Genomic DNA, 26743 nt, shown 5'->3' with positions numbered 1-26743 from the left:
CGCGGCCGTTCGTTTCCGTTTTGAGGTGACGTCAGTGGGCGGGGCTTCCGCCTAGAACGCGAGTGGCGTCATACGCAGGGGCTTTCCTCGGTGACGTGAATGGAAAAGAGAATCAAGCTGCGGACATAATCTGAGCGATATCTCGTGCAGGGCAGGGAAAAAGGGCTGACAGCTTCCCCTCGGACTGATTCTCGGGGAATGTAGTAGCGGATGCCTCTAGGGTGAGATTTGTCAGATTTACAGGACAGTTGGTTGAATGTACATGGTGTACAATAGCCCCGAGGCTCACTGCGTTCCGCCCTATTCTGCTTCACTGGATCTCAGCGCTATCAGATCCATCTGTACGGTAAGTGCCCAACAGATCTGTCGTCATGGTTACGCTTTAGTCTTATAAGGGTCTGTGATTTTAAAATACAATAGTGTTATCAAAGTGTTCTGATATTAGTATACATCCCAGTTGGTCGACAGGCCACCTGGACCTAATCAAGATTGGTTTATTTTACTGTAGACCGTTCTTTAATAAGGGCAGCAAATAAAGATATTTTGTACACGTTGCTGATTTAGTTATGATTCAGTAGTCACCCTTAAACTAGTCAAGACACAGTTTAGGGACAGTTTAGTGTATGTATGTATGTACGCATGTGTGTGTACGTATAATATTTATGAACACGGGTTTCAGCAGTTACGCATCCATCCATCCATTTATATAAATGAGCTATTTTATACATTGCTAATTTAGTTACGTTAAGCTTATATTTAAATGAAACTATTTAGGGACAAAATTTAGTATATATTATATGTTTCAGAGGTTAAGCTTGAACTAGGCAGGGCACAAAAAGCTAATATTTACATTTATTTTTAATTCCCTCAGCAGCTTTAAATGTAGACATGTGGACATCTAGTCACCTCTTTCATGTGTACATAACATGTCCGTTTTTGTGAATTGAGATTCTTGTCCTTCCTGGACTGCTTTGTTGATTCTGGCCGAGGCCTGGCCTGCCTTTGTGGTGTTCCTTCCTCGGTAACACCTTTCTAAATATAGAGTGTGTCCTGGTTCATCATGAAATTTACAGTATTTCATGAATTCTTTGTAACTGTGCGGGTTTTAGAAGTTTTGGCAACTCTTCTAGAGTAAGTAAGGAATGCACAGAATGACTTTGGTTTCATTTCTTCTTTCGTGTCAGCAAGCATTCCAGTCTTTCTTGTCTTGTTTTTTTTGGGGGCTATCCAATTTACTGTAAACCAGCATGTGACTGTTAAGAACTGATAAAATCGAGTTCTTTGGTACAAAAGAAAAACATCCACAGGTTCCTGTGAAACATCAACGTCATGTTTTGTCTTGAAGATTGTTAGTCAGCCTTTGTACAAGCGCATGAGACGTAATGTGAGATTTTGACTTCTGTGAGGATACAATAAAGGATGAGGTTAGCTGGAGAACAAACAGCCTGGTTCTTAGCGAGAATGGGACATGGTGGATCAACACAAGCACCTGCTCTGCACAGACATTCACACAGTCTCACAGCTTAAAGAGATTTCTTTAAGTATCACAACTCATCTAATGGGTTAGTTAGACCGTCTGTCAGTACTTCCTGCCCTCCCCGTCACAATGGAGACGTTAAACTGCGTACGTGTGCTCAAAACCTGACAGAATACTGACAGTTCTGTCTAACTAAATCCTCTGTGTATGGATTAGTTTACCCCTACACCACAAAGATCTGTCATAATTACGTTACATTACAATCTTATCATTCTAAAACCAGTGTTATTGCAGTATTATTTATATCCTGTTATAGTATTTATTAATATTTTGAATTAGCCTTTTACATTTTCAATTGTAGTTTTGTGTTTTTGATGTCATTTTTTTAAATTTAGTTTTTGTTTTTAATTGTACTTTACTTTAGTCATTTTAGTGTTTCAACTTAAATGTATTTATTTCACTTAGTCTCCAACATTTTTCATCTCCAATCTTTTTAAGAGTGAGTTTTTCATATAATTTCAGCTTTTTTAACTAACAAATGTTTTTTTTATATATAGTTTTATATTTCGTTATTAATCATAGCACTGTTCTAATCCTGCATGAGTTTCCTTCTTCTGCGGGACAGAAAAGAAGATATTTTGAAGAATGTGCTTGTCACTATTTTTAATTTAGTGATATCCCATTTTTTTGAGATTATCAGGGTTAAGTCTGGTTCTTACACAAACCTGTCATATGTTTTCAGAAGACTATAAATATAGCTTACAAGCCATTTGAACTGCTTTTAAAATACTTTTGAGAAATTTCCTCTTTTTTGTCCCACAAAATAAAGAAAATGAGTAAATAATAACAAGTTAGTTTTTGTGGGTAAAGTTACTGCTATTAATGGAAATCAACAACGCTCTGTTGTGACATATCCGTCATATCTTTGTGTAATATGATAAAGATGCAGACGGAAAACAAGACAGCAGGACACATGCAGGCTTCGCTAAGAACAATAAGCCTCAGTGGAGCTTCAAATGTGACTCAAATGGTTATGTAATGGCTAGAGATCCAGTAGCCCACCTGTACACCAACTGGTCCATGTGACTGGTCCGAGTGTGTGTGTCCATGTGTGTGTGAGATAGAGACAGACTGAGCCATGATATGAAAGTGCTGAGGTGCGGTTTCAGGGTCTGTCGCGGGCGGAGGTGCTGAGGCAGTGTCAGTCTCGCTCTGTCTTATCTCTCCGGTAATGAGTTTGTCTAGATGGGTTGTGCAGTAAAGCGCTGGCGGGAGGCCAAACTATGCGCAATTATTTTCTTTTTTTTTTTTTTTTTTCTTTCAATGCTCTGCCGATTGTTTAATTATATTTAGCTTATTATTCTGTGTTTGTGTGAATTGTGTTGTGTCCTCATTCTCTGCTGTGTTCTCATAATAGCCCAAGAGTTTGCAAACCTATGCTGATTTGTAGCCTTCATGGTTCATTTGTGGTTTCTGTTAATAATTGTGGTTTCTGTGTTCTCTGTCATGTTGATAAATGGTCTGTAAAAAACATGATTCATTCTGAAACCTAACTTTACAGTAAGAAATTATGAAACTAATATTCCTGTTCCTTATAAGGGATGCCGCTTACAGTAAGTGTCTGAAGTAAGGATCTGCTTTCATTTAATCAGAAGTTGTTTCCCATTTCCAATATGAAAACCTATAGCCAATATGTAAATAAATGGAATAAAACAAAAATAAATAATTCACTGTGGTACATTTCCCAATATTACGTGCTAAATTAAGTTATTATTAAGGGTCTACAATTGTATTAACAAGGTAATAAACCCATTATATATAGTAAATATAACTTATTTTGTCAATACAAATTATATAATTTAATAAACAATTTGATTATTAGTATTACATTTAATATTACAATTGATTGACTATTAGTGGTTATTATTTTATATTAAATATTTATATTATTTTATATTATATATCATTTTTAGTGCTGTCGCGATTAATCGCATCCAAAATAAAAGTTTTTGTTTGCATAATATATGAGTGTGTACTATGTATATTTATTATGTATATATAAATACAAACACATGCATGCATTTAAGAAAAATGTTATGTTTATATAGTACATCTATTTATATATAATATAAAGTATAATAATATATAAATGTAAATATTTTCAAAATATATACTGTATTTATATACATAATGTATGTATGTTTATTTATCATGTAAACAACAACTTTTATTTTGAATTGTTTGACAGCACTAATAATTTTATATTATAATATCTTGTTTATGCCCTGTTGTAAATAAAAACGTGTGAGAACATGTTCCTCACACCTATGAACCACAAAACAAACCAAAAAAAATCCCAGACCGATATAGAATTTCCCCTTTCTCCATGATCGACATCTATTTGATGTTTTCTTTCTTGTGTGTTTTATACTTTGCGTCTAGTTACAAACACTGACTGTAGTGATGAAACTTAAACCAAACTTGTGGAAACAGGGATCCATCCTTCAACAAACTAGGCCAGGGAGCTTATGCTGTGGATTGTTCCAACTGTTTTCAAAGTTTTCCCAAATGGAAAAAGCAGGCTGCTAATTTCCAGCTGCAGCAGTGTAAGCAGAATACAGCTTCTTGTGAATCGACATGTCATTCACAGCTGATAAATAATAGAGCAACTTCTGTTGTACAACAAACGCAGCCACGCCCATTACACACACACACACACACACACACACACACACATATACATACAGTGGGTTCTGCTTTGTAAACTTGCACTATGGTGCCGAGATGTGACACAGATTTTCCAAAAACAGCTTTTGTTGTGCACCCGCTAGCATCCCTCTCACACACTAAACCTCAGAGAGCAAAGATGGTAATTATGTGTCAGCAGTTGCATTAGCAGAGGCTGCTGAAGTGGAATGGAGGGCTATTACCATCTCAGCCCTAAGTTATATATATAGATGAGAGACTCTTTTTCATTTAACCTGCTATGATTCAACACCACCTTTTCAATCTGCCTGTTTAGAATAGGCAGATCGGCTGAGATCGTATGGAAATTTCCTGTTTCCGTTGACTAGACTCTTGCATTTGTAATGCGTCTACTATGTGTGGCTCTCGGTCACGTACAGTATAGAGCACGTAGTGCTTGATGATTGTTGCGTCCTCTTGTCATAATGGGTCAAGACATCAGGACAGTGGCTGTGAGCAATGCGAAAGCACTCTGTGGAAAAGTGGGTCATACTGACTGCTGTCACTGCGTACCTTGCAGATCCATGAACAGCAGCAGAAAACAGGCTGCTTTAGTTTACTGTGCTTTATGCTGTTACTCTCTTGGTCAAATACAGTGCTAACTAGCAGCAGCAGTGATGTTTTTTAAACATGTACCATGTTACTGTGTTTGCAAATACTAGATCATAGTAATACCATGTTTTTTTTTTTTTAAATCTATCATAAGCGCCATCGCATATGTTAATACTATCATTGTTCATTATTATAGGTGCATTCATGATTATCATAATTACGGGATTCCATCCTTCTGTCCTCGTTGAATTTGTAATTAAAACTTGTACTGAATTTTCTGAAAGCTTGAAGCACCTGACACTACATCATACAGAAACACTCATGATGGCTGTGGCTTCAAATGTAGTGAAGTAGATAATGATTTCATTATATTTCTGTTTTAATAATGCAAGATTATTCTAAAAATAAATTAAAGACTTACAATATACATGTATAGTTGGATAACTAGTGTCTAATGTCCTTCTAAATAAGTTAAATAAACTTTAGTTTATTAATAAGGCATGTACATTATTGTTACTGTTACTTGTGGTTTTGATGAGTTGTTGTCTAGGAATTACAGTGCAACATAGGGCTCTGTGGTATAGACATAATGTTGCTTACTTGTCTGTTAAATTATGCGAAAATTAATTTAAAAATTCACCCATAAAGTGACTTGAATACATCTTTTTTTATCAAGTCAGGTTCATTCATACAACTATCCTGATATCATAATGAAGACAAAAGAATGAAGGTCTTGAAAAGTAAACTAGCACTCTCTATTCTAATTCAATTCTTTAAAAAATAAAAAAAGAGACTTTTAGACTTGCACTCTATTCATTTACTAACTGCTTGTTTTCTTTAAAAAAAAAAAACACTAACACTAGCTTCTCTATTCTTTTTGTATTCTATCTATTTATTTCCTTTTTATTTATTATACAATTAACAACAGCAAAAAAGGCCTCTAACACTAGCTTACTCTATTCTTTTCATTGATTAAAAAACCCTTGCTACATGTACCACGTTAAGCTAACTGAGACTTGTTATAGCACTTTCGTATCATTGCTCTTTTTGTTGATTTTGATCGCTTCCATTGTCCTCATGTGTAAGTCGCTTTGGATAAAAGCATCTGCTAAATGACTAAATGTAAATGTAAACCATCCCGTTTTATTATTATCATTATTTTATGTGTTTCATTGAATAATAAATAGTTGGCATAAACGTATGTTTGTTTGTTTTTTAAATTCCTCCTTTATCATTGACACACTTAATTGTCATTGACCCATTAACAAACTTAACAATTTACTATGTTTTCATAACACTAATAAAACAAATAATATATATATAAGTGGACTGTCAGTTTAACACTAGCATAGTGGTCTCTTTCCCTTCCCCCTTGCACAAGTAAACAGATTTGTGCTACGCAGGCATTAGTCCAAGGGTCATCAGAGCAGAAAACCAGGCCACATCAGTCTTAGATGAGTTTGTGTAGCTGTAGTATGTGTTTTTATTGAGTAGGAATAGCCTATGTACCAGAGAGATTGACAGAATATGCTGGCCTACAAAACCATTTCCTCAGCTTCAGGATGGCATTTGCGTACCGTATTGATGTTCCTCTCAGATAAAAATAAATGAATAAAGTCCAGTGCAGGCATGCACTCATGCATTATGTGATGTATGGTGTTAATATCTGCCGGGTGTGTATATGTGTTCATAAGGGCCAGAGTCACTGTGAGGGTCCTTGTTTGCTGTGTTCATAGTGGGAATCTCCATGGCAACTGCACTAGCAGCGCAGTGTGAAGTGGAGAGGGAGCGCTCGAGTATGTGAGAGAGTGTGGATGAGAGGGTGTCATCAACAGTGAGACACAAAGAAAATGAGAGAAGTAAAATCTAAGGACAGAAAATGTGATAAGAGAAATCAATTTTTAACCGGGTAAAGTTACAGAATCAATTACTTCTCGTTTTTAAACGGCTGGTAAGTGCTTTATGTCTGGCAGTCACTTCGTGAGTCGGGTGCAATGAAGAGTTAACTGTGAAATGAAAAGAGATTGAGAATAAAAGAGGGGAGGAGTGTGTGTGTGTACGTGAGCTTGTACTGAGCATGCTCCTCCTGCAGGCTGTCTGTGCGTTGTGCTAACTTCCTGTGCTATTTCTCTTCCTTAACAGACCGGCCGATTCAGAAGAAGAGAACAGCAAACTGGAGCGCACACATCTCGGCTCTGCGAGCAAGAGAATTTAACGGAGCCAAAAGAGGACGAGCCCTCAGAAAGGATTGCCAGATTCATTTTTTACTAACAACTTAAACTTCCTAGTTGTCTTTAAACGCCCCGTTTTTAATTGACAGTATCTGTCAGTTTTGTAGTTCGTAACACATCTTTTTCTATTTACGAGAAGATTGTTGGAGTGAAAGGACTTTTTTCCCCCATCCTTTTCCCTTTTGGCTCAATTAGTCTAGTTATCTTTCAGTTTATTGTTTAAACAAGAATCCTTGTTGTAGTTATGACTTCATAAATAGAATGTTCCTAACTGGAATTTGTTGAGACCTTCACAAACATTCTTTTGTGTATCGGGAGTGTCCGTGTCCTTGAGGTTTAGAGCTTCATTGAAATCATTCCGTGGAAGGAACTGAGACGCTTCACACGAGCTCCTCTAACCCAAACTCCCTGACCTCTCGTAACGACTCAAGTGGAAGAACATTACACGATTTTGGGAAATGGGATCCGAAAAGGACTCTGAATCACCCCACTCCTCTGTTAGCGGCATTCCCAATCCGAAATGCCGAGGGCCGGGCAAGAAGCAAGGCAGGATCTCTTTTCATAGTCTCTTCCATAGCAAACGCGGATCCAGGGGGAACAAGGCTAATGTGGGAACTCCTCTTGCGCAACAGCTGCACCAACAGCAACAGCTCCAGCAACAGCAGCTTCTCCAGCCCCCCACTCCCACTAATGTTTCGTCAGACCCCTCAACGGCAGACCCGGCTGAACCGTTGTCCGCTAGCCAAGCCTCTTTAGGAGGTCAAGAACTCCTAGAGTGTCCCCTGTGCCTGGTGCGGCAACCTGCGGAGCAGCTCCCTGAGCTCCAGGGATGCAGCCATCGGTCTTGCCTGTGCTGTCTACGCCAGTACTTGCGTATCGAGATCACGGAGAGCCGAGTGCAGCTCAGCTGTCCGGAGTGCGCCGAACGACTTGTCCCAAGGCAGGTGGCCCTCATCCTGGATGATCCCAACCTGATGGAGAAGTATGAAGAGTTTCTGCTGCGCCGCTGCCTGGCGTCGGACCCTGATTGCCGATGGTGTCCAGCTCCGGACTGTGGGTAAGACTGGTTTGGATGTTAGGGATTTATAAAATATATACACAATAACCTGCTTGTATTGAATTGGAAATGTTGCTTTATATATACACTACATGGCCAAAGGTTCGGGACCTTCTAATTAATGAGTTTGGCAAGACTACTAAATTCCAGTGTGAAGATGTGTCACTACAACATACAGTGACATTATAGGGAATTGTGGGATGTGGCAACAGTTTGGGAAGGAACTTCTGTTCCAGTATTAAACTCCCCTGTGCATATAGTGAGGTCATTATACAAATGATTTACTGAGTAAATGATGTGGAAGAACATGACTAGCCTAAAGCCCAGATCTGAACCCCTGTGATATTTTTTTTAAACAAACCAGCAATTAAAGGACCTTGATCATATTCAAAATGTCTGTGTTTATGACATTGCATTGCAGAAAGAGGTCTGGAAATAACATTCCCTCATATCACAAGTTTCATTTCCTATTTTCTCTGCCACATAATATTAGATATGACTGCTGACCTGTTCTCTTCCTGATATCTGAGGTGATATCTAGGTGAAATAGGGCGGCAAAATTTGGCATGAAGTGCTGCCCTGCCTACAGCTGTCTCACTCCATTTCCAATGTTTTGGTTTTAGCGAAAATTTATAGCCTCTAGTGATAATCAGAAGGTATTATAAATAGTGATGCATCAAAAATTCACCAACCCAAAATATTAGGCCAAAACTGTGAAAAAATACATTTACATGGCCAAAATCATTGACAGAAACTCCTAAATGAGGTACAGCAGTGTAAGCAGTGTGGACACACTTCACTGTAACAAAGAATGAGGAACTTTACTATGACTGGTTTAATGTATCCTCTGAGAACATGACACCTTGAATAGCATCCTGAGGTCAGTTACCCAATTACGCAATTTTCGGTTTGAGTTTTTGGCTAAGTGAAAACTTGAATTTTAGTTCTTCAAATTTGCACTCTGGTACTGAAAGCAAGAGACACTCCACTGAGCCACATCAGCTCATGTTTTGAGGCTGGACTGTCCCCTCCTTAAGACTGAAATCCTAGAATCACCCCAGACGTAAGCATCCATCGGGTAATGAGAATTTCAGAATCAGCTCCAGCTTTCGGAAAACCAATTTGCCGTATTCCCTTGATTTCAGCCTAATACAGCTCTACCCACACCCTCAACACAGAGCTTACGCATTCATATCCGTCAAACACTCTACTGTGTAGGCATCCTAAAATTGCCCAAGCGTTGGTTGAGAGATTTCTAGTTTCTCGCCCAACATGCTCTCGTGTCTGAATGGGAGCAAATCCAGCAATGTTCCAACATCTATCTGAAAACCTTCCCAGGAGACTAGAAGCTGTTAGGACTAACCAGCTCTTTATTAAAGCCAACGGTTTTGAAACTAAAATCTCAACAAGGGTGTGGTATTTGGGCGTCCACAAACCAAATAGTGTATTAAATGCATGTATTTCAGATCATTGTCAGATTCAATAGAAGTAAGTGGACGTATTTAACATTTTCTGTTAACCTTCTGTGTGCTTTGACAAGTGTAGGAGGCATTTGGACAGTCATAACTTAGCCTAGTTTAGCTGATGTGTCATTCTGAGAGATTTACTTCTGAGGCCTTTTACAACCTGTCCAAGGTTTGTCAATCATTATGATGCGCCATTGACCTACATTTAAGGGACATGATTTTGTCTGCTTCTCTGCTTGTTTGAGTCACTGCCACTTCCTATCAGGCCCACGACTGATGATAAGGGGTTTTCAGATGGACTGGGAATTTTTCAAAAAAGGCCATTAGAGATCACACTATTGGCTAGTTGGTTAGTTGGTTTCATCATATGAGGTTATTAAATGAAAGGTTGATGTTTTCTGCTGTAGGTCACATTGACATTCACCCAGATTTGCCTACTTGTAGACTAACTAGGAATCTCCCACCTTAGATGTTAAAAACACAGTTTTGAGCTCAGAACCACAGAAACCAACCCTGACGGAAAAGCTTCCCCAGTATATTTTGCATTTCGGTTCCAGTCCATGGTGCTGCTTATTACCCATCAGCCCCCCAACCAGCTTCGCTTCAGCTTGATTGAAAGTCTAGAGCTGCCAATGGGAGACAGGAACAGCTTGTTTCTCTCTCCCTCAGTGATAAGTTGCTGTGGCAACTGAGATGCGGCACAGAGATAGAGTTGCTATGGGTAACTGAGACTGGTCTTTGATTAAGACAATCATTGGCTACTCACTTGACTGTGTGTGCATGCCACGGTGTCTTTGTGAGCTTCAAATTAGAGTGTTGATTTCATTGTTTTTAATCCTAGTGAGCTCTGAGTGTTCTGGGATACCATAATCATGTGTAATGAAGTCAGCTTCAGCTTGACTCAACATGTAGGGTGTGTGTGCCAGTACGTGCAAGTAATTGGAAGCTCTTAGTATAGGACATTAGACTTCTCCATTGCAACTGAGCTGAATAATGAGGTGTCGGCTGGAGGAGGAATGTTTTCTTCAGAACCTGCTTTAACTTCGGCCAACAGGTCAAAACATGCACTTAAAATGAAAGAGATTGTTTTTGTCACGCATAAGCTACCGTTAGACAGGGAAGTTGGGTAGGTTTTATTTTGATTCGAAGGGAAAAATCAGCTTTTTCTTTCACTGGAAAAACCCAGCTACCCAGTTGATCTACTGCCAGTGTTTATTCAGCCATAAAATCATTAAAATTATTCAGTGTAAAGGTTTTTTTTAAAGATTTAAAAATATGTTTGTTAATAATTATTGTGCTTATTGTTCTGAGGTCTGAAGTAGAGTTTGGCAGCCAATAAAATTTCTTAGGAAAGTAATAAAATGCTACTGGAATACTAGGAAACTCTCACGACAGGAACATATTGACTGCAATAAATCTTTCTTCTCATTTTCCATAATCTAGTAGTGTCTTTACCTGCTAATGTTTTCCTTAACCTTAAAAGGAATTTGACATTACAAAGAATCCGAGTAGGGAACACATTGATATCCTGGTGTATGTGATTATTTTGGGGGCCATTTATGTAATTTCAGTCTACATTAATCCGGATACATTTGAAAACTGCGTTTTCGTTTCAAACCACTCTGTCCACATTAGCTTTTCCCAAAAGATTCTCAACCACACTGAAACGTCGGAAAATGTTAAATTCGCCTGGTTGCGCATGTGTAAAATTCTCATAAAGGATTATACAGACGGGACATACATAAGTTTTCATGCAATTCTTCTGACAGGATTTTATTTTATGAAAATATCTCATCATTCACTGACGAGTCCAATTTGCGCCATTGTATGTTTTATCTAAAACGCAACTGCCCCTAATGTTTTGCCACAGGACAGCAATTCTGAGTAAATTTTCTGTCATCTTTGCAGGATTGTAATATGAAGAGTGTACAAAGTAATATATCTTTAGCAACAGTGTGAAAGTGAACAGCACATAACAGGCACAATACACATAGATATCTATTGGCACAATATGTGTCACGTGATTTAAAAACATGTCAGTCGTTTTCACAGTCCACAATACAATACGAAAATGGCATTTTCAAATTGATCCACATTAGAGAGCGTTTTCCTTGACAAAAAAGGGGTGTGCTGCGTTTTCAAAAGTCTCTGTTTTCAAGGGTTGAAAATGCCAGAGTAGTGTAAACAACAGGCGTAACCGTAGCAAATGTTATTTTGCAGTACTAGTGTAAACGTAGCCTCAGTGTGGACGGAAGGCCAAAACGGAGAGAAAAAGATGCGTTTTCAAAGGAAAACGTATTAGTGTGGACAAGGCCTTAATAAATGTTATCTGTGGGCATGATCATGAGTGTGTCCTTGGAGTCTAAAATGCCTGAGATATTTACATGGTCCACATATTGCTCAGCCACATGATTTTATGACAGTCCTTTTTTGGACATTTGTTTTTTCTATTTTTAGCACCGTAGAAATACCATTGTTTGTGAATATGGTAATCATATAGTACCATGGTAAATATCAGAGTACCATACTATTATCGTCTGATACCATCTTTGTACCATGTACTTCTGTAACGGTAGATTGCATGCTACTAGGTTTAATGAATATCTCATATTACCTAAATGATAGATTTTCTAGGAGAGTCTGATGACCTGGTTTGCATTGTTCTCCTGCCAGATTCGCAGTCATCGCCTCTGGATGTGCCAGCTGCCCCAGGCTGGTGTGCCGAAGAGAAGGGTGTGGTGCTGAGTTCTGTTACCACTGCAAGCAAGTTTGGCATCCTAACCAGACCTGTGATTCGGCCCGTCAGCAGAGGGCACTGTCCTTGAGAACGCACAGTAACCATTCACCCAGCTACACGGCCGAGCAGGGACACAGTGAGTGTTTAACCAGCAGCCAACCACTCTTTTCTGTCTCATAAACCGAGAGAGACTGTAATATCATTTGGGGTTAGGCTCTTTGTACCTGGGCAAGGAGGCAATCACATAGCAACAACCTAGAAACTAGGTGTGGGCAATATGACCAAAATCTTATATCACAGTATGAGTCATTTTATTTCACGGTAACAATTTATATCAAAATTTTTGATACCATAGAAATTTCATTATTCTTGTCACCAGTGTCAATATCACAAAATACTAGCCGAAATTTAAAAAAAACCTCAAGCTTACTGAAGACAAGTAAATAGTCAATGATTAAATAAGTAATCACAAGCAGTAGGACAAAAAAACTACTGTAGAACAAATAAATAAAAAAGGATACATGCATTGTAGAAAGTAATCAAATGTATAAAAACACTGCATATTTTTCACTGTGTAAATTAAATATATATTACTTCTTATTAAAGATACAAACTTGATTTAGCCAAGTGCAGTGAGAGATTTTCTCTCTTTTGTTGTTTAATTAACAGGAATGGCAGACAGCAGGCATATTAGACTGCTGTCACTTTAAGAGCTGCCAGGATCCAATATACTGTTACACATGTGTTTTCTTTCTCAGCTGTTTGCTTTCACTTACAACCTACTGGGCAAAGATTGGCATTTTGACACGTAAACTAGAAACCACTCAAATCACTGTAGCAAAAACATATATGTTTTGCTGCGAGGCAGCAGTATATTAGTCCTTCACTGTTTACTCTAAGTACGTATCGCAAAGTGTTTATCCCTTCGAAAAAGACTATCACAAATTAGTGGATAAAAATAAACTGTCGAAACTCTAGTGTGCTTTCTGTTTGGTTTATTGTGTTTCAGAGTGCTATCAGCCACTCATATCATTTGATTTGCTGTGTGCTTCCCCCTTGAGCGCTTTAATTTTGCGCACTTCAGTGTTCACTGCAGATTATTGAAGTTTCTCTTTCCTCCTCCTCCTCCTCAAGTTCTCTCTAGTTTCTCTCCTGAATTCCAGCAGGAGACGTCTCTTATTCCCTGTCTGGCGTTCAGAAAGCGCTTCCTCAGCACACATTGTTTACAGCAGATTCCGTCTGCCTGTACAAATTCTAAATCCCAACCCTCTAATCCCCACTCAGCTGATGACATCAAGCCTTGCCCCCGATGCGGTGCCTACATCATCAAGATGAACGACGGCAGCTGTAATCACATGACCTGTGCTGTGTGCGGCTGTGAGTTCTGCTGGCTCTGTATGAAGGAGATTTCAGACCTGCACTACCTCAGGTACCTTCTGCCTCCCATCAGTGGGAATTTCTCAAACTACTTGCTCGAATCGAAAAATAATAATATTCTGTGTCTTCTCAGTCCATCAGGTTGTACGTTCTGGGGAAAGAAGCCATGGAGTCGCAAGAAGAAGATTCTGTGGCAGCTGGGCACTTTGATTGGTGCACCGGTGGGCATCACTCTAATTGCTGGCATCGCAGTTCCTGCTATGGTTATCGGCATTCCTGTTTACATTGGACGCAAGGTGCGGAATGCCAACATCACACGTTTCCCTAAACCGTTACAGTTTAGGTTAATACGGAAACTTTTATCGGCTGCAATCAGGAAGAGAATATCCCTTAAAAAGCCTGGGAATTTCCCTCTAGTCAGCCGTGTTGCTCAACCAGCTAAATTGCTTTTGATATTGAACGTGACTTCCTGGTGTAGGATACAGAGTGGGCATTAAACATTATTTCCATGCTACAAAAGACATTTTGTTCTGTTTCAAAGATTTGATTCAGATTTTGAAACTTAAGTTGAGATCTTTGATTTTAGCAGATAAAAGCACATTTGTGACAGTGCAGTAACACAGCTGCTGTTTGTCTCAGATCCACTCGCATTACGAGGGAAAGAAAACGTCCCATCATAGGAGGAATCTCGCTATCACTGGTGGTGTGGCTCTGTCAATCGTCACGGCTCCAGTCATCGCTGCTGTCAGCGTGGGTGAGTATTCCTGACGTTCATATTTACATTTATTAGTTTAGCAGATGCTTTTATTCAAAGCGATTTACAAATGAAGAATGCTGCAAAGCAATTCGTCCTTACATGATGGTAATGTTAATGTTTCAGAGGTAAAAACCAGTGATTTCAATAGTAATCCACACAATTGGGAATTTTACGAAAGATTTACGCACATAGATTTTGCAGAAAGTTCAAGTTGATCATGCAGATTCGCTGCACTGAGAAATCCAGTTGGTTTGATAGTGACTTCTGTGCCAGCTGGACTTCATATATCGCTACACTGATAACAATAGACAATGGACCTTTTTTGTTTGCAAAATTTTGCTAATGTGACCACACTTTTGGATGTTTTACTACAATGGAATGTATATAGAAAATAGTTATAGATCACTTGAAGACATTTTTGCTTCAGATTTGTGACTTTAATTTTATTCTTAATCACATTGTTTTAGACTTTCTCTCTTCTGTTTAACACAAAAGGTGAAGTTTTAGGGAATATTCTAGCCATGTTCGTGAATCCGACTGGTACATTGCATTCTAGTTCAGCCCATTGTCTCAGTGATTCAGTCACAGCAAATCAGTGAAGTCAGTTTCTGTCTATCACACAAAATTGTCATACGGCTTCGAAATGTAGAAAATGGATGCTGTACAGACTACTTATATGATTTTCTGACATTCTTGGTGTTTTTGCATCCTTTGTGAAGCTTAAGCTTCAGTTCCTGTTCATTATAATCGACTCTATAGACAATTGCTTCTGCATTTATTTAGCCTCAGTGGTGACCGCAACTTCCGGTGCAGTACAATGTATGGAAATACTAATTGTGAGGAAAAAGAAGCACAATTCAATTCAATCTTGAGGAAGTGTCACAGCAGTATTGATATGATCCACCTATACACTACAAATATTTAACTCATTAATGGAACTCATTAATATAAAGTTATGTTTTAATGTACTAAAATGTTGTTAAACACTGCTGGTCACACATTTGGAGTAATTAAGATTTTTGTAATGTTTTTGAAAGAAATCTCTTGCTCACCAAGGCAGCATTTATTTAGTCAAAAATACAGTAATATTGTGAAAAATCATTATAATTTATAATAACTGTTTTACACACACACACACACACGCATACATATATACATATATATCTCCATATGAGGATTTTTAAAAAATTATTTATTTTTTACATGTAGTATATTCCTCTGATGGCAAAGCTGAATTTTCAACAGCCATTACTCCAGTTTTCAGTGTCACATGATCCGTCAGAAATCAATATGCTGACTTGCTGCTCAATTATTATCAATCATTAATGGTGATCAAACATTAATAATTCACATTATCAGTGTTGAAAAAAATGGAAGAAAATTCAAAAGAACAGTATTTATTTGGAATAGAAATCTTTCTTACTTCAAATTTTGTTATAGAGTATCACGGTTTCCAAAAAAATATTTAAGAAGTGCAACTGTTACCAACATTGATAATATTAAATGTTTTTTAAGAGTGCAATTAAGCATATTATCTATCCTTTCAACCAGAGATTGACTATAGCTCCATATCTCTTCCCTACAGGCATTGGCGTCCCCATCATGTTGGCATATGTGTATGGTGTTGTGCCTATCTCTCTGTGCCGCGGCGGGGGCTGCGGGGTCAGTCGGGGGAAAGGACGAGGTGTTAGGATAGACTTTGATGAGGATGACGGGCCTATTACAGGTAAAAAAAAAGATGATTGATCAAGTGTATCATCAGAAAAAAAAAAACTTAGCAGTGCTGATTATTGTATTGAACTATAAATCTGACACTTGCTCTCTGTAGTTGCTGATGCATGGCGAGCCCTGAAGTCACCCAGCTTGGGCGAGAGCAGTTTGGAGGGAGGAGCCAGCGGCCTCAGCACCACCTCTCCCAGCGAGGGTCTGTCCGTTGCCCCAGGGGGCCTGGGAGACACACCCCACTTCAACACACTCGCAGGAGGAGCACTTGGTGCAAGGACAGGAAAATACAGCAGGTATGAGGGCATGTGGGATGTCAGCAGAAGGGCATACTGGATTATTCTCTGTACTGTATGGTAAATACACAAGAGCTCCACTGTAAATATGGGTAATGTTCTTGTTTTCATGGAAACATGTTTATTTTTCAGGCTGGAGGTGCAGGCAACAGAGCTGGGAAAGGAAGGTGCTGGAAGGGAGACGGGCAGCTTGGGAGCGGCCAGTGACTGTGCCAGCACTAGGGGCATGGCTGGGTCAATCACTTCCTCTTACACCTTACCTGACAGGTGTGTGAATCACTTACAATAAAAGCAACTGCTTAACGAATGAATGCACAATACCGTTCAAAAGAAATCAGTAAGGTTGTATAATGATTTTGAAAAATGTCTCTTATGCTCACCAGGGCTGCATTTAATTTGAGTAAAAACAGTAATATTGAGAAATATTATTACAGTTCTAAATTTCTTTGATGGCAAAGCTGAATTTTCAGCATCATTACTTCAGTGTCACATGATCCTTTAGAAATCATTTTAATATGCTGATTTGCTGCATTAATTTTTATAATCAATATTGAACAAAGTTGGAAGCAGCCATACATTTGTAATTGACTTTTTTTATTTTGAAGTTCAAAAGAACAGCATTTATTTAAAATAGAGATATTATCAGTGTAATTATAAATTAGAATTTAATATATATATATATTTTTTAAATAGTTTTATAATTCATCATTATTGTTCAGTATTGGATATTTAATTGTTCATAATAATTTCTCTTCTTTTTAGATTTAGATTACCTTTGCTGTCATCTAACGAAACCACACTGTCAAATGTATTTATCAAATCTCAAAATAAATACATACCTTAATTCACATTTAAAATGACTGATTTTAGTTTTTAGTGTTTTATTTTTAGTTTATTTTGACATATATTAAGACATACATGTTAGATTTATTTAGACATTTAAATATTAGGTTCGACTGTATTTTAAGGTGTCCTTGTTACAGTGTAATTATACATTGAAGTACTGAGCAATACTAATGTTAAAGGGTTAGAGTTAGGATTAGGGTTTGGTTTAGGGTTAGTTGATGTAATCGCGCATAATTTATGGTCATGTAACGTGTAACAAGGACACTCTAAAACCAAGTGTTACCAATAGCCCATTATTCGTTTTGGCCGTAACATGAAAATAATTATTAGCTCATATTGTTGCATTCATACAACAAAATATAAAAATATAGCAACCTTGATTTTAAAAACTCCTGGAAGTGATGCTTTGTCTCACCTTTTCTATGATCTGTTGTGTTTCAGAGAGGGCACTAACCTTGAGATCCAGGTGGACATTGAAACGAAACCGAGCCATCTGTGTCTAACCACTGAAGAGGATCTGGCTCCGCCCACTGCCGCCATGGCTCCCGGCTCGGGGGAGGAGCCTCAGGACTGCAGCTCCCGCAGGAGCGGGGTCATCATGGATTCCCCTCTGGGCCTGTCGCCAGGGATGTCACTCAGGGAGGGTCTCCGAGACGTCACCCTCGCTCAGCCGGAAAGTATCCGCAGTGACCTAGAGATGTCCGACACGCAGTCGGACGACATCGCAGAGCTGACGTCTGACGACTGTGACTCGCCCCGCCCCAAGATATGCCACGCCGCGCCCCCGCCGCAGACCACCTGCAGAGCCTTGAACCCCACCGACAGCCTGCACTGTCCCGACAACGTCATTCTGTACGTGTGAGAGAGACTCTCAACATTGCACAAAGCCAACCGTTTCTGAGCTTTCGACGCTTTACCTGTTCATTTGCTGCTTTTTATAATTATTAAAACACCGTAATGGCATCCAGACAGCTCATGGAACTGAACTCATCGCTCTTGCTCGCTTGTCCCGTCTGGCTGTTACAGGCACGGACAGGTCCTCTACCTCTTCAGAAATTCATACTGTTATTCGTTGTTTGATGTTGCGGAAATGCCTTGAGCAAAAAAAGCGCTGAATCGGTACTATCGCGACCAGGAGAATTTTTTGGGAAAACAAACAAACAGACAAATAATGTGAAATGTCGCCAAGCACATGTATACGTGAGAGGCTTTGAGTGGTTTGTGTATGGATGACACATTACAGTATTGTTTGTATGTTTGTTTTACTCAACCCGGAAATTGTATGATTTGCCGCATGCTAGTATTGTTTTGGTCGCGCTGGCCTGGTTTGCACAGAAGAACACACACAGTTAAGATTGAGTAAGGTCAGTGTGATGGGAGACTGATCCGAAATTCACTAGCAGACAGTTTGACTTGAATCACTGACTGCCTGCCTTACAGACAGAGCACATGCACTCCGATCCCTTACACTGTCTGTGACTCACTGACAACACTGTTTGTGCCCTCTTGAGCTGAGACGTGAGAGATGGATGTATGTGTGGATGTTTACCAGTGTTGATTTTATTGCTGGGTATTAAAATCATATAGTATCAAGGATGGAACTGCCATTCACATGCATGTCTGTTGTTGTTATTAATATTATTTAATTCAGATTTTTGGCCTATTTTATCTTTTATCTCTAAGCACATGGCTTTTGAATTTTTATTTTGCGCAATTGTAGTTTTTTATGTTAATTTTCCTGCTAGCTGGATGGATGGAGAAGAGAGATGGATTGGATGGATGAGCACTCCTGCACTTTATCCCACTATTTATCATCGTTCTACATTGTAGGCTTATATTTATGCACTTCCTTTTTTTCTTTTGGAGCTTCTCTGGGAAACATTTGAATGGTGTAGTCATGATTTTTTTTATTTAATTTTGGGTGTAATTGTTTTGAATTCTTAACATGCTATGCTTTCTGAATCTCATAATTGTACTTGGCTGCAGAAAGAGAATCTTCGGTTTTTACATGTAATGATGGATTAGTTTGGTCTTGTAATCACAAAAAAAGGATTTGTAGTTGTCACATCTTTTTCTTTTTTTTTCTTTTTTTTTTGGTTGTGTGACGATGCTTTCTTATTTTCAGGTTTATGAGCGGATTGTGAAAACTACTTGGTAAATTTGAACTTTAAACTGGTTATGGTGAAATGAGTGTTAACTAAATTCAGTTACATAAGCAATATGCTGAAAAGAAGGTGTGTTAAATCTGGCATTGTTTTGTACATCTCCACAAAGAAAACTGCACTGGCTGTGAGTGTTTGAATCGACATGAAAATAAACATTTCCTCCTTTGTGGCAAGTTTGACTTATTTATTCAGCTCTTTTATTTGCATATATGCTGATGGGTTTCTATAGAATTCTGTAATATATATATAGATACACACTATATTAACATTACCGCATTGGGTACTACATTATAGTTCAAGCTTAAAACACAAAATACAACACTAAGAAGACCCTCAGGTTCAGTAAACGCTGAAAAACTGGTTGTAAAATGCATCAGAAAAAAACTAAATATTACTAAAATCATCTGTAAATATTCTAAGTCAGTTATATGCACCTGAGGTATATTGTTATTGTGAAAACCTTACAACAAACTGAAAATAAAACTGAAAATCATTTTTGTTGACTGGAATAAAAATGTTTCGAATCAAAAGCTTTAAAAGAAAATAAGAAATGTGTTATGGTAGAAAGAAATAAATCTATCTATCTATAGTACAATATATAAAGGACTAAAGATGACAAAAGCACATACCAAACTACTAAAAATGACTAAACTATTAAAACTACTATAGGCTAACTAACTACTAAAAATAACTGAAATTCAAATGAAAACTAAAATACAAACCTAAAAGCTAACCCAACGATAGCATATCAATTTTATTTATTATTATATAAATATTACAAAAATTACACTGGTTCTGGCTTCAGTTCAAAATCCAAAAATGTGCCAATACTGCTCCCTACCGTGAGTGCGCGACACCGACGTCAAAATGTTTGCAGCAGTGACGCAAAACAAGCCTGCTTTACGGCAGCTGAGAGGTCGTGTGTGAACTGTGGGCCCGAGGAAGGTTAAAGTGACTCTGAATCGAACGGTCAGTGTTTGTATTTACAATTTGTATCATTCGTGTACCATTTATAAATATACCAGCACGAATGTAAACCTTTCGTTGTAATTTGCATGCATTACGTTAGAATAAACGCACTGTGGTGTATCGTTATTAGGCCTGTCGTTAGGCTAACGTTATCCTGTTAGCCAGCAGCAGGAGTACGATTATCAGCACAACTTGTGTTATTCTGCAATGATAATATAAAATAAGCAAGTCTATGTTGCAAACGTTAGTAACTAACCTGACAGATCGCTTGTTGTTGTTGTTTTTTTTAATTAATTACCGCCTGCTAATGAACATCCTAATAATTAGATACATTTTTAGATGTATTTTTGTTATTTTATTTCTGTCTTGGTCTTAAAATGCTCTTAATTCGCCTTTCCACAAATTAAGGCCTTAAAAAGATCGTAAATTGGAGCAGAATGTCCTAAATTAAAATGTAGATATAAATATTACATGTACTGAAAATAATAATAATAAAAAAATGTTTTACAATACAAATGTTTAAAGCTTCTTAAATCAAGATACATTATTATTATTATTATTATTATTATTTTTATTTTTTTCTCTGACCAAGTGAGTTTATACTTAAAGTCAAAAACAAATCTGTCATCCGGTGTAAAAACTTTTCTCTTCAGATTTTTCTCAGGCCATTGGAAGATGTTTATAATAAAATTCTCATCAATTTCTCAGAAAACTTCTTCCCCCGGTTTCACAGACAAGGCTTAAGGCTAGTCCTAGACTAAAATGCATGTTTGAGCTGTCTCAACTAAAAATATCTTGCTCTCACATACCTTAAAACATGCCAGTCACATTGTTCTGTTTCAAGATGCACACCTGCAATGTTTTCTTCCAAGGCATTTTTATAAAAGCTGCTTAAATGTATTAATTTAACTAAGGCCTAGTCCTGGCTTAAGATAAGCCCCGTCTGTGAATCCAGGTCCTTGTGTCACTAATCTTGATTTATGTAACTAAGAAAAAAAAATGTTTAAAAAAACATCATGTTTTTACATGTACATTAAAAGTTTATAGTTATTTCCATATTTGAGTTGTTGGGAACAGAAGTACTCTGTGTGTGTGTGTGTGTGTGTGCGTGTGTGTGTGTGTGTGTGTGTGTGTGTGCGCGCGCGCGTGTGTGAAATTAATAAAAAAATTAATGGAGGCTTGTTTTTTAGTTTTAACCATTTGTTGTTAATACATTTTGAGAACATTGACATACTGCGTGCCCTTCAACTTATTGTTTAAATATTATTTGCTTGGTCTTGAAAACGTCTTTAAAAAGTTTTACATTTACCTTCATAAAACCATATGGCTATAATATATGGAATAATGATTTAGGCATATCTTCTGTCAGCAATAAGCATATCAACATGTCGCATGTCAATAATAAACAAGTTTTGGAGATATTCAGTAGTTGCATATGACCACTTTGCTTTATTTGCTTAATTTAAAGTTCTAGCAATTTATAAACCTTGAGGTGTAATTTAATATAAAAATGAATAACTGCTTTGTTCAGTGTTCTTAAGCTTGATTGCATTATTGTTTCTTTCCAGTTCCAAGAATCATGCCGTTCATTGACCTCCAGTCAAAGCTGGGTATTAATCTGGACCAGTGGCTCTTGGCTCAGAGCGGGGAACAGCCACAGAAGCGGGTCACTCGCTGCCATGCCTTTGAGAAGGAGTGGATAGAGTGTGCCCACGGCATCGGCCAGACCCGGGCCAAAAAGGAATGCAAACTAGAGCTGGAAGACTTCTACGAGTGCATGCAGCGCCGAAAGACTGTAAGCATATTCGTAAATATTCAAGCAATGTATTTGAGGTTCTTTACATTGCTAACACTATTATCACTCCTTACAGCAACAGCGCTTATATGAGGTCCGTAAGCAAAAGGAGAAGATGATTAAAGAGGGAACTTACACACCCCCTCCACACCACACAGGCAACAAGGAGGCCCGGCCCTGAATCCAACCCTATTCAATCACTCTCAACACAGTCAAACTGTTGTACAGTTGCTTCCTCACTTATGTATTATAATATTATTGCTGTATCAACATTGTTTAATGTTCGAGAAATAAATATAATGATTCCGTGTAATTGTTATTGTCTGTACACTGTCTGTTATTTCGTTTAGTGTAAATATGCAATACGAGTTTTAAAGGAACAGTTCATTTTGTCCCTCTGTCATCATTTACTTACCGTGTCGTTCATGGCTTTCTTTTTTCTATGGAACACAAAAGACGACGTTTTGAGGTTTTGTTTTCAGTCAATAATCACGAAAACATTCTTCCAAAATTTAATTGGTAATGTGCTACTCCATTAAATAATTCCATAATTTCATAGGTAAAAAATGATTCGGTTTTAGGTATTCATAGTTTTTTTTTTTTAAACAACTTCTCTTTCTTGTTGTGACATGGCTTCGTGCTTCTTTAAAAGAGCTACACAAGTTATTATTAAAACCTAATGGATTATAATGCAGTGGTTCTCAACATTTTTTTTTTTTATTCAAAGGGTTAGGGCAATATTCAAAGGCCCCCCCTATAAGCTACAATATTTCTGATATCATGACAAATCTGCTTTTTTCTTTTTATTAAAAAATGGGAATATTTATTTATTAGATTAATTATAGATTAAACATAATTTGTTGTGTGATTCCAGAAATTTGCAGAACAGTATGTTCTTCAGTAAGAACAATTATTTAGGAGGGGAAAGAGAAATATAAATAATAGAAATAAGACAATTTTTTTTGTTTGTGTTTTTCAACATCTTAATTAAGATTATAGTGTATATATATATATATGTATAAATTATTTGATCCCCTGCTGATTTTGTACGTTTGCCCGCTGACAAAATAATGATCAGTCCATAATTTTAATGGTAGGTTTATTTGCACAGTGAGAGACAAAATAACAACAAAAAAATCCAGAAAAACGCATTTCAAAAAAGTTATAATAAAGTAAATAAGTATTTGATCCCCTATCATTCAGCAAGATTTCTGGCTCCCAGGTGTCTTTTATACAGGTAAGGAGTTGATAATCTCCTAAAGTGCTCCTAATCTCAGTTTGTTACATGTATAAAAGACACCTGTCCACAGAAGCAATCAATCAATCAGATTCCAAACTCTCCACCATGGTCAAGACCAAAGAGCTGTCCAAGGATGTCGGGGACAAGATTGTAGAATTACACAAGGATGGAATGAGCTACAAGACCATCGCCAAGCAGCTTGATGAGAAGGTGACAACAGTTGGTGCGATTATTCACAAATGGAAGAAACACAAAATAACTGTCAATCTCCCTCGGACTGGGGCTCCATGCAAGATCTCACCTCGTGGAGTTTCAATGATCATGAGAACGGTGAGGAATCAGCCCAGAACTACACGGGAGGATCTTGTCAATGATCTCAAGGCAGCTGGGACCATAGTCACCAAGAAAACAATTGGTAACACACTACGCCATGAAGGACTTAAATCCTGCAGCGCCCGCAAGGTCCCCGTGCTCAAGAAAGCACATGTACAGGCCGGAAGTTTGCCAGTGATTCAGAGGAGAACTGGGTGAAAGTGTTGTGGTCAGATGAGACCAAAATCCAGCTCTTTGGCATCAACTCAACTGGCCGTGTTTGGAGGAGCAGGAATGCTGCCTATGACCCCAAGAATACCATCCCCACCGTCAAACATGGAGGTGGAAACATTATGCTTTGGGAGTGTTTTTCTGTTAAGGGGACAGGACAACTGCACCGCATCAAAGGGACGATGGATGGGGCCATGTAACGTCAGGGCGAGGGCATTGAAGTCAGCCAGGGCATTGAAAATGGGTCGTGGAGGGGTATTCCAGTATGACAATGACCCAAAACACACGGCCAAGGCAACAAAGGAGTGTCTCAAGAAGAAGCACATTAAGGTCCTGGAGTGGCCTAGCCAGTCTCCAGACCTTAGTCCCATAGAAAATCTGTGGAGGGAGCTGAAGGTTCGAGTTGCCAAATGTCAGTCTCGAAACCTTAATGACTTGGAGAGGATCTGCAAAGAGGAGTGGGACAAAATCCCTCCTGAGATGTGTGCAAACCTGGGGGCTGCTTCATAAAACAAGTTTACCAAATAAGCCAGGTTTATTTCAGTTAGTCTGACTTATTGTCAGTTGATTTGGTTTAAAATAAGTCAGACTAACTGAAATAAGCCTGGCTTATTTGGTAAACTTGTTTTATGAAACAGGCCCCTAATGGTGGCCAATTACAAGAAACGTCTGACCTCTGTGATTGCCAACAAGGGTTTTGCCACCAAGTACGAAGTCATGTTTTGCAAAAGGGTCAAATACTTATTTGACTCATTAAAATGCAAATCAATTTATTACTTTTTTTTAAATGCATTTTTCTGGATATTTTTTGTTGTTGTTGTTATTCTGTCTCTCACTGTTCAAATAAACCTACCATTAAAATTATAGACTGATCTTTTCTTTGTCAGTGGGCAAATGTACAAAATCAGCAGGGGATTTTTTTCCCCACTGTGTATTTGTATACAGTATATATATTGATTTATTAATTTAAAAGCTTGAATTCATTTTAATTTATCCTTCAGGTAGCATGAGACCATCTGATTATTTGTAACATTTGGTACAGTACATTCAATCTGGTTTTAAACTGAATGCAACTGTCTTTAAGTGGTTTGGTTAAGCTTCCCATGGGACAGCTTCCAGATGAAAGCTTAATATGAATACATCAATCCATTTGACATCCCAATCACATTACCAAGCCGAGATTAGTTATTTGGTATGTTGGTCAGTGGGTGGCAGTAACAAACCACTATTTTTGAGCTTCAATTAACTTGAACTGTTGATTTAAAACTAATAAACGAAGCATCACACTAGAAATAGGACAACTGGGAAATTACTTTTATACTACCGAGACATTTTTCCAAATAAATGGATGAGTATGGCTCATAAACTGCTTGAATAATTGGATGAATATGGTTCTTAAAGTGCTAGATATTTCTGTTGAGACACTAGAACAGCTCTGTCTGAGTAAAGTTCAAATGTAAAGTCGAGTGCACGAGTGGAATGAAGACGTGCAGACCATCACATGGGTTCAGTTTAGCCTGTTTAATGTCAAAAGCTGGCTCTATACAAATTGACGTCATTTTAGATATTGTTTGTCTTCACGTGATAATAATCTTACTAGAGTTCAAATTTGGGAGAGAATGTCCACAGGATGTGTCCACTGGTATTTGTAGCGGGGCTGCTCCTCTGTGATGGGTTTTGTTTGATCAGTCCACCAGCAGCAGTTAATCCTTCACTGTCACACTGAATTCCACTGCAGCTCAATGAGGACAGGCAGATTCATTATGGATTAAACTTTTATTATTTTTATGGGTAACTACAAAACAAAAATATATAAATAAATATTGTCATTAGTGTGTTTGAAAGGGGGAATCTTGGAAATGTGGCCACATTTATCACAGAGGATGCCTGCTGATAGTCTTCTTGACTGGTTTACTGGTCTTAGCTGGTCTCACAACCTGGTTGGTCTCCCAGTGTAAAAAAAAAAAACCTTTAAAACCAGTCAAGAGTCCAGACTGGGAGACCAGCAAACCATCATTTAAACCATCACTGGTTTAGGATGCCTCTTTTTCAACAGTGATGAAACTGATTAAAAACTACATTTAAAGTTTGTGCATCCGATAACAAAAATTTAGATTTAGATGTAAAGCAGCCATATTGAATTTCAGATTGAAATGAGATTAGCAGATTTAACTGATAGGAATTTTAATTGAATTTGATTAGTCTTGTGTGATTTTTATGTAATGCTCATAATGAAGCATTATTAAAACCATCATCATCATTAAAGAGGGTTGGGCTTAAGGGTGGATGAGAAAGGACTGGAGAGAGTGAGGAAGAGGAGGAGGAGGGGGCCGGAGAAAGAGAGAGCGGGAGAGAAGGAGGGATATGAAAGGAGGGGAATAGACAGCCATTACCGAATCACAGTCTCCATACTGCTCCTCTGTCTACCGGGTCGGTGCAAAACGGACCGAGAGTCAGTGTTTCTGTGGCCGGCTGAGAGGCGTGTTTGCCAGGATTGAGAGCCAGCGCATCCCCGCCTCTGTCACCCTGCGTGCGGTAACGGGCACTGCCGTTATACGGTAAGAAGGTCCAAATGTCCGTCGTTATTCTGTCCGTCAGCTTCGGGGTGTATGTGTCTGATAATCATCGTTTTTTTCTTATACATGTGTGTCACCATTTTAGCTTCTAGTGTTTGTTATAATGTTAACGTTTGAATAGTAAACGGTTAAGCATCATGTAAAACCCCTAGATTTCCTACAAGCATCCTCATTTCCATTTAATAATCGGAC

The 26743-nt window shown here is 38.2% G+C and overlaps 3 protein-coding genes across 9 annotated transcripts in view; all 3 read left to right on the top strand.

The window, feature by feature from the left end:
- The first annotated feature begins 71 nt into the window (after positions 1–71).
- rnf19b (ring finger protein 19B) lies at positions 72–19617 on the top strand. Its single transcript, XM_058754094.1, has 10 exons — positions 72–346; positions 6917–8062; positions 12202–12401; positions 13550–13694; positions 13776–13938; positions 14282–14396; positions 15985–16125; positions 16228–16417; positions 16550–16684; positions 17705–19617. Exons 2-10 carry the CDS (start codon positions 7464–7466, stop codon positions 18123–18125), a joined length of 2109 nt encoding a protein of 702 aa, XP_058610077.1. The 5' UTR covers positions 72–346; positions 6917–7463; the 3' UTR covers positions 18126–19617.
- A 645-nt stretch (positions 19618–20262) lies between these two features.
- On the top strand, positions 20263–22511 carry ndufs5 (NADH:ubiquinone oxidoreductase subunit S5). Its single transcript, XM_058753953.1, has 3 exons — positions 20263–20397; positions 21966–22192; positions 22269–22511. The coding sequence occupies exons 2-3, from the start codon at positions 21977–21979 to the stop codon at positions 22371–22373; spliced, it is 321 nt and encodes a 106-aa protein (XP_058609936.1). The 5' UTR covers positions 20263–20397; positions 21966–21976; the 3' UTR covers positions 22374–22511.
- Positions 22512–26316: 3805 nt separating this feature from the next.
- Positions 26317–26743, top strand: part of macf1a (microtubule actin crosslinking factor 1a) — a 176072-nt gene continuing 175645 nt past the window's right edge. For all 7 annotated transcript variants that reach the window (XM_058752914.1, XM_058752926.1, XM_058752915.1 and 4 more), the window contains exon 1: positions 26317–26533. The gene's annotated coding sequence lies outside the window, so the exon portion shown is untranslated. The remainder of the gene's footprint in view (positions 26534–26743) is intronic.

Source organism: Onychostoma macrolepis, chromosome 19 (genome assembly GCF_012432095.1).
Source record: "Onychostoma macrolepis isolate SWU-2019 chromosome 19, ASM1243209v1, whole genome shotgun sequence".
Lineage (NCBI taxonomy): Eukaryota > Metazoa > Chordata > Actinopteri > Cypriniformes > Cyprinidae > Onychostoma > Onychostoma macrolepis.
Note: the sequence above shows the minus strand (reverse complement) of the source record. Positions and strands in the feature narration are given on the sequence as shown.

Bases quoted from the DNA above. Each gene is read 5' to 3' on its own strand.
- rnf19b (XM_058754094.1), top strand. From the start codon at position 7,464: ATGGGATCCGAAAAGGACTCTGAATCACCCCACTCCTCTGTTAGCGGC. The intron at 8,063-12,201 runs GTAAGACTGGTT...TTCTCCTGCCAG, and splicing joins TGTCCAGCTCCGGACTGTGG to ATTCGCAGTCATCGCCTCTG. The intron at 13,939-14,281 runs GTGCGGAATGCC...TGTTTGTCTCAG, and splicing joins CTGTTTACATTGGACGCAAG to ATCCACTCGCATTACGAGGG.
- ndufs5 (XM_058753953.1), top strand. From the start codon at position 21,977: ATGCCGTTCATTGACCTCCAGTCAAAGCTGGGTATTAATCTGGACCAG. The intron at 22,193-22,268 runs GTAAGCATATTC...CACTCCTTACAG, and splicing joins GCATGCAGCGCCGAAAGACT to CAACAGCGCTTATATGAGGT.